This window comes from Magnolia sinica, chromosome 16, assembly GCF_029962835.1.
Source record: "Magnolia sinica isolate HGM2019 chromosome 16, MsV1, whole genome shotgun sequence".
Classification (NCBI taxonomy): Eukaryota; Viridiplantae; Streptophyta; class Magnoliopsida; order Magnoliales; family Magnoliaceae; genus Magnolia; species Magnolia sinica.
The window spans coordinates 13,040,827-13,049,505 of NC_080588.1; the positions used below are offsets into that span (position 1 = coordinate 13,040,827).

The window sequence follows — 8,679 nt, forward strand, 5'->3', positions numbered from 1 at the left end:
ATTTGTAAAAAGCAGGGACAGGCTGCCACGATTTGAAACCCTCTCTCTCGATTGGCCCACAAATTTGTATAAAGCAGGGACAGGCTGCCACGATTTGAAACCCTCTCTCTCTCTCTCTCTCTCTCTGTAAATGTAGTGATGGCTAGAGATTGCTTTCATGGCGTGGCCCACTTGATGAGTAGCTAGGGACGAATTTTTCAGTAGGTGATCTTCATGGTGGGGCTAATATATTAAAAAGGTTGGGTGTTACTTGCACTTAATAAGTTGGAAGTTACCTTGTGGTCAACCAGTTGGGCTAGAGACCTAATTAATAGATGACTGCCCATTTGGGAGCAACTTGTATTTAGAATGCATTGGATTCTAAATCATTGATCAAGGTGATTTCGTATCTTCAATTTCGTTGGCAACTTATATTCGGAATGCACTAGAATCCAAGAATAGGATGCATTCAAATCCAGTATGCGTAGGAATTTGAATTAGATTACAAAATCAACTTTAATATTTCAAATTAGTGTACACGTGATATTTGATTGAATGATTGTGATAAGCCCATTTGAAATGTGTTGTTTGGCCAAAAATGATAAATTTCAAGCCTCAGTGGGCAACAGACATAGGATCACAAACCATCGTCTCACGAATGTCTAAACATTGATTTACATGCATATGTTTACACTGTTTGGATTATTCAAGCCAAAGTGTATTTCAAATACTGTAAATCCAAACACCTCAAACGACTTTTGCATTAAGGATGCATTCGAATACACAAATCCACTGTCCAACGAACCTTATGGTTCTGATCGATCGGACCATAATTTACGGTCCACCCAGTATATGATATCCAACCTTTCATGCATGCGTGCAGCGTCCAAGCCATCAAATTGATTGGCCCAATTTACGGGATTATTTTGTGCAAAAATCAGCAACATCAACTTGCCAAGTGGAACACACTTGCATTTTGTTATTTATAAATAGTTAAACATTGTTCCTATGGTGTGAAGCTAATGAGGGGGTGGGACCACCTTTTCCATTAGGTGATCCTCACGGTGGGGTGAAGCTTTTGGAAAGGGTCGATGAAGAACAGACTGAATAGGTTGGAAGACACTGGGCAGACTGTAAACTATGGTGAAACCCATTGGACTTCATCTCATCTCTCTCACTGGACGAGCACATTGATCCCGGCATTAGTCATCCAACTGTTAGGATCTCATATCTAAAAAAATAAGGTTCGTTGTTAAACCAAAATGTACAAAAAAGAATACATAACTGATAGACAACATACATATGAAGGGGTTTTTTTTCAGGTGCCAATGACCCAAAAAAATACAGTTAATCATCCACAGCATTGCCTAACTCAGATTCAACAACTATGAACGGATTTTTTTTTAGGTGACAAGATAATCTCATCATATAACAGAGTATGGATCGCTGATAAAAGCCAACAACAGATGAATGGGAGTTGTTTCAGGTATTACTCTTTATGGTTTTGCTATAGAATGCAATCCAAACTGATCCAACCCTCCAGTATCGTCCCCAGTTTTATAAGGACTCCTTCAAAGTGCACCCTAAAAACTACCATAAAAAGGGATTTACACCTATGGTTTAACGACTTGAACAAGGAGGGATGCAACTCGTCAAGTGGACTCAGACTCAAGTGATTCTGCCAAATTGTGACTCGATATCTCAATAACGGGATGGCCAGGTTGCCCGGCACTAAATTCAGGGCATCCATCACAAAATAAACACACCTAACAATCATCTAAAGCTTTGCAGATTAAACAGAAAATTCAGTACTAAAACTGTAACAACAACTACAAATGGACATTCACCAGGCACATGACAGGAAAATCACACCTTTTAAGTATCCGGACAAGCAACTGACTTTTTCTCCGCCTTCTTTAGCCCAATTTTTAATCAAAGAAAAATGACAGAACAATCCCTGCACGGAGCTATATTACATAACAAACAATCATATTATCTAATTAACATATCCCGATAGTGCTTCTACTAGCTAGAGTTCCAAACAGCACCAACTTCATGGCATTTGGCAAAATGGCAGTCAGTTACCACCACCACCAAACAAGTAGCCGAGGGAAGAGCCACCGCCAGGGGCAGCATGAACCTTAGTTGAAGGACGGTCCTGCGCCCAGAAAAAAAAAAAAAAAAGAAAGAAGCCCAAAGTTACATATTAAGTGGCACTACAAAACCCGAAAATTTCTACTCAGATTCAATGTCCAGCCAGGTTAGGGCAACTCGAAGAATCAGCCTATAAATCTTTACTTGAAAAAATATTTAATAATTAAATAAAAAAATATAGACTCAAAATACATATTTAAGCTAGTTATGGTCGGTTAGAATATATATAAGAGGTTTCCTCAAGTATATCCACTGTACTACAATATGCTAGGTAAGGAATTTAGCCTTTTTCAAGCAACCGGCTTGGATCTTTCCAGGCAAAAAAAAAAAACTCTCCACTCTCCAAAGGGTTTTGCTACAGTAAGGAGGCACCTCTTACCATAGTATGGTAAGGTGGCTGGTTCACACCTCCATATGGCATCCTTAAATTTATCTGATCCGTTCATGTTCTCAGTACCACCACATAGGAGCTATGGTTTTATCAGCATGCTTACTGATTATCCTGACCTTTCAATCTTGGATTTGAGGAGCGATCGAATATTCATCTTCATACAAGATGACCTGTTTTATGAATGTTACTTACCATGGCCTGAGTGGTGTAGAATCCAGAACATGAACGGTTCAACAAGTCATCATTTAGAATGCAATCTGGGGTTAAAATTAGCCACTGTGCCCCTCTCCGAATTGTCTCCCGTATTTCTCACCCTTTCTTTCTCCACGTGTTGCACTCGCCTCACCCCCTAATGAGCTTAATCTCATCTTTTAAAGGGATAGACAACAAATAAAATCTTCAAATTGGATTTTTTCAACCCTCTGAAATGTGGCTCTTTTGCTTTGAAAATGGACCATTACCATAACCTTTGTATGATCAAAAGGTTAAAACACTCAATCTGAGAAATTTTCCAGGCATCCCCTTCCAAAAGCAAGTCCCCACACTGATTCAGCTCAAAATCTCATCAAGCAGAGTTCATTGGAGTTTTGGGTGGAATCGGAGTTTTTTGGACCACCGTTTAAATCACGCCAACAACAGTGTCAAGAGAACCGATCACCTACAGCCTACAGGCAAAGTACCACAATTTGTGGTGTTGTACCATTTGTGTAGGACATCAATACCATGGAAATGATAGGCCCTGCCACGAAGATCACCTGGCACAAAAATAGGCCAGTCCAGTCATCACGGGGGCAGCATTGTTTGAACCCAATGGACAACCAACATCCAGGGGGTACCCAAGATGAGCCTTACTTTTAAGGAGGATGATCAGTTCATGGTGGGGGTTTCCACTTTCATGGTACTGATTTCCTAAACAAGTGTAATATTGGCGGGTACAATACCACTTGCGGTACCATTGTCAGTAGGTGATCAAGCTCACCATTGTTAACAAGTACACTGAGTCACCTCGTTTGCAGTGATTGATGAGCTTTCTATGCCTTTTCAGCAAATTTCTTGTAATTTCTAATATCTAACTGTCCAGTTTATATGGTATCAATCTCAAAGATAGGTTAGCTGTAAGGTGTACTCGAGCATAAACAAACTCCAGTCTGCAAAGATGTAGTGATTATGCTCATACCGTGATGAAATTGCCACTGTTCTGACCATCAGCACGGAAATAGTTGTTGGCAGGGTTTCCATGGATGCCAGCAGGAATCTGCTTAGCGTTATCTATGGGTTGCAGCTTCTGGGCAGGTACATTATTTTCAGCTGGTACTGGGCTCTGTACTGGGTTCTGAGCAGGCTGAGCATGATTTGTAGCAGGTTTGGGAGCCTCACCATTCCCAAACAGGTAGCCCAATGAACTCTGGCCCCCTCCGCTGCTGACTCCACGACCCATTCTCTCCGACTTCTTGGCTTAATATATTCACACAAAGATCCTACACATGTTTTCAAGAAGATAATGCAGATAAAACTCCATTAACAATTTTCATTCCATAGAAGCACAATATCACATGATAAAACATATCAAGATCAGATTCCAAACAAACACACATGATTCTTACCTTCCACTACCATACAAAATTTTAAGTTTATAATTGAAACATAGTATATAATGAATGAATGAGTAAAGTTTGCTACGGTCTCAGTGTCCACAAATTTCGTCAATGAAGTTTAGGATGCATATTCATGAAATCCACTACACAGACAACCCAACATCCATAACAACATTGAAAAACTCACAACTTGGTGTAAACTTGCATGTTGATTTCAATTTTGACTCAGTCCAGACAAAACAACCCACTGATTTTCTAAATTGAAAAAGAAGCTCAGTGTAATAGTCCTCACGAATTGAAGCAGTCAACAAATAGAGACCCACATAGGCTGTCGAAATAGTGGGCACCTAGACACATCCCTTCTCTGGGTTTGGGGGGGTTTTCGCTTCCAGCCAATGGCAGGTCTCAGCCACAGTAAATAGAAAGAGAAATTCTCAGGGACTAGAGCCCCATAATAGCTGCTGAAACATGTTTCAGAGATACCCATCGAGCAATATGTTTACAAACAATATCATGGTTCAACATATAAACATGATTCCCATTGAAGATCACCAGGGAAAACACACACACACACACACACACACACAGCTCTTCAGTATGGAATCTTTGTTGTGAATTAAGTTCAACAAACATTTACAGCAAACAGCTCAGTCATCAGAAAAAGGACCACCTAGCAAGCAAAGAGATCTAGATGTAGATAAAATTTTAATGGCCTTGTATGCGCCAAAGGTGAGAGTTATTGAAAATCTCAGAGTTGGCTGCAGAATAAAACAACACAGATTGCCACAGGGTATTAACTTACAAACAGGACAGATCATCTAAATCAGCAAGAAAATCAAATGTGTTACAACACCCACAATTTCTTATGCTGCAAAATAGTAACAAAAGAAGACCTGGGAATCTAAACTGTTGCCCTGTTGCCCTCTTCTATGATAATATGCTCACAAAAAGCACAAACAAGCATAACAAAATGAAGACCGGTAGTAACAGAGTGACATAATAACAACACATAGAAGCTTATATGATTTACAACTGCAAATTGAAAACTTTACAAACACAACAAAAAGCACCTATATGACAGCACGCAAGCACGCACACAAAAGAAGAATGAAGAAAGCAAGCGAGATTAGAAAAAAAAAAAAAAAACGAACACAAAAATTTATTGAAAATTCACAAATTATTTGCGAAAATTATTCTTTTCTATTTAAAACCTAAAAACATCGCAATTTTAGGGGAAAAAAAATAGTTCTCATTATCAAACGAGAGATCCCTTCTCCACCTATCCCAAAAACCAGGTAATATAGACGAACATCCATACAAGGAGAGGCTTCAAATCCAGTGGTATCACTATAATGTAATTTCGTTATCAAGCACTGAATATCCATACATATCAGGATCCAAACCATTCTGTCTGCTCAGTCACATCATTGAAGGCTTGTTCATCAAAACCACACAGATGGAATGATCCTAGCTGCTAATTGAGAGAGGTTTGATTATTAGAAATGGAATGTTTGGGGGAAAAGGACTAATCAAAATCTACACATATCAGTGGTTATAATCATCCACCCATAGTAATGTTTTGGGAATGCCCCCATCCACAGTGGGATCTAACAGATGAACGGTCCAGATCTAGTGCGCTACATTTCCCACTCTATAGTGATCGATAACCAACTTACATATGGGAACCTAACACAGGAGGGTTCCCAACAGATAATGTGAAATGTCAATGTCATATCACATTCACCATTCACCAAAAGAAAGATAACAAAACTCAGCTATCACTACCCATCTATCTCAATCCAAATCAATACCACTCAACATCCCACGTCTATCCGCTCCGAATGTTTCGATCTCATCAAAAGAAACCGTAATCCTTCATCAGATCTTATCAGATCCCACAGCATCGAAAATCCGCAATAATCAGAAACTAAATCAACATCGAATCACAAGGGGGAAAAAAAAACCTCCAAATTTTGAAAAAAAAAAAAGAAGAAGAAGAAGAAGACGAAAAAAGAGAAATTTTGGAGAAGAAAATCAAGACAAATGCTCCATGAAAATGCTCGAGAAAGCATCAGATCAGCAGTGAAAAAGCATCTTTACGAGGAGAAATCCACCAAAACCCTAGTTTTTTTTCCCGAGATCTAACATGAAAATGTGTAGAAATCGGGTGTGGAGATAGATCTGAGCGTAGATAAAAGCGATCTAGGGTTTCGTACCTGTTCTTGGGATGGGATCTGAAGAGAGAGTGGATCGAAGTGAGAGAGAAGGAGACAGCGAACGGACGAGCCATGGAAGATGAGTCGGGAATGAAATTTATAGGCCGAGAGTTCGTTTCTCAAACGTCGCGATGTACAGTCGTCCAGTATATATTGCTGGATGTGGCCCACGTGAAGCAAGTTTCGAATGATCATAACCGTACATCAGCTGTTAAATACTATCGATGGTGCCAGTGTTTGAAAATAATTCTGAAAATATGTTTCTGTCAATGTGATTTGTTGCATTTAAATGAGAGTAGTTAAGGCGTCCCGTCAAGATGTGAATACGGTATTTAATCTATTGATTTCCAGTCTATTGAGGCAGGGCCATGGTTAGGTTATACAGACCGTTGAAACTGATGGACCCCATGCTAGATGGTGATGTCTTGAAAATCTTGTATGCAATAGAGTGTTTGGCTTTTTTTTTTTTAAGGGAATTTTACGAAATACTACTTACTTAATATAAGATTTACATTCCGAAACCTTTTTCAAAAAAATTCAAAAAGCTTTCTTGGGAGCGAAGTGTCGGCCGCTCAGGTGGGCCCCACCGCGATGTTTACGTCAAATCCACCCGGATAACCAGTTGCGTCACCCTTGTTAGCACCAAAAAATGATAATTAGCCCCATCCGCATTTCAGGTGGCCCACACAATTGAAAACAGTCTACTGGACAACCTTCACCCTCCAAATCGTATCAATTCGAGTGGCCTACAAGGATCACAGATGGGTCTAATTTATAGGTAGTGGCACTAAATTTTTATTCTTCGTCTAATGGTTGGAAGGGATTTCATATAGTCATCTCAAAAATCAAGGGTGGACGTTTCTCTGTGATTGTTTCTTTGGTGTGGCCCACCTGAAATCACAGATCAGCCTTCTTTTTTTTTCTTTTTTTTCACTGGCCTACCTTAGCATAAAACATCTAACAATTCAGGTAGATCTCACGTACAAGGTGGATCAGTAAAAAAATGGAAGGTGGGCCTCTTCTAAAATTGCCTTTTAAGCCCATGTTTCTAAACCATTTGTAGGAATGAAGCCATCCTGATTCTTTTAACCCCTTCTTGTATATTTAAAATTCATTCCAATAATTAGATGTGTAATTCCACATTATGCCTAGAATATGAAATAACTGTTAACCATGATTTAAGTGTTCCACATTAAAGGAAACATTTTGGAGAAAAAATCTACCCTTAATTTATATAGGACCCACCATAATAATGATATAAATCCACTATAAACCATTAAATAACATGTTAAAATTTATACATAAGTTCCATACATCAGGTACATCCATGATTCATGTGGCTACATCAAGGGAAAAAGTTTAGAAAGTAGGGATTGACCTCTACACTTTTTTCTAAATAGTATGGTTCACCTGAATCAAAGATGAAATGCATTGTTAAGCCCTGGACCTAACTTGGGATGACATACGTAGTGGTCAGGTTGGATTTCACGTAAACATCACGGTGGAGCCCGTTGGAGCCGCCAACCCCTTTCCTGCGGCCCACCCCAACTTAAAGACGCGCAACGGAAAGTTACTCCAATGACAACTAGAAATTTACAAATTAACAGTTGCTTGAAAAATTAAAACCTGCTTGGAAGAGCACCGGATTGTTAATTTTATACGTCAAATTCCATTTTTATCCCTGCCGTCCGAGGAATCATCACACGCATTCCATTCCAGCAGTGTGAGGCCCACAGTGACGTGTTAGTTCCATCCAAACCGTCCATTGCATACGTTCCACAATGTTTGGCCTAGAACTCGAAATCCATTCCTGTCCATTGCTCAAATGGGCGAAACCAAAGGGAACAATGGGGGACGTTGAGGAGGGGCCGACCACCTAGGAAACTTCCAGATGTGGGGTCCAAATTGTTGTTTATATGTCATGCCTCGTGTATGTGTAAGAGGTACAATATTACGAAACAAGGACCATTCATGATAGGAAGGGGATTGGCCAGCGTACGTCGTACCAGCTATATAACTACCATCAAGTTCCGTGGGTTTGATCACGAGGTAGTGTTATATTCAGATCATCTTTACATTTGCAATCTTGTCTTAAGGTTTTAAGGCTTGAGATGAAAAATAAAATAGATCTATCAAGTGGACCATACTGAAAAAACCAGTAGGAGATTGAAAAGTCTACCATTGAAAAAAACATTTGGGTCATAGAAGTTTGAGATCAATATGAAATTTGTTTTTCCACTTCATCTGTGTATGTACTTGTGACCTTATGAAAAGAGTTGATGTAAAATAATCACTATGGTAGGTCCTACAAAGTTTTCATCGGTGAAAATCATTCTCCTTTACT

At 39.4% G+C, this 8,679-nt stretch overlaps 1 protein-coding gene across 1 annotated transcript; it reads right to left on the reverse strand.

Annotated features, from left to right (window-relative positions):
* Positions 1–1,771: 1,771 nt before the first annotated feature.
* LOC131228744 (protein SPIRAL1-like 2) lies at positions 1,772–6,471 on the reverse strand. Its single transcript, XM_058224595.1, has 3 exons — positions 6,336–6,471; positions 3,702–4,002; positions 1,772–2,137 (listed from the first exon to the last, which is right to left on the reverse strand). Exons 2-3 carry the CDS (start codon positions 3,960–3,962, stop codon positions 2,057–2,059), a joined length of 342 nt encoding a protein of 113 aa, XP_058080578.1. The 5' UTR covers positions 3,963–4,002; positions 6,336–6,471; the 3' UTR covers positions 1,772–2,056.
* Positions 6,472–8,679: the final 2,208 nt, after the last annotated feature.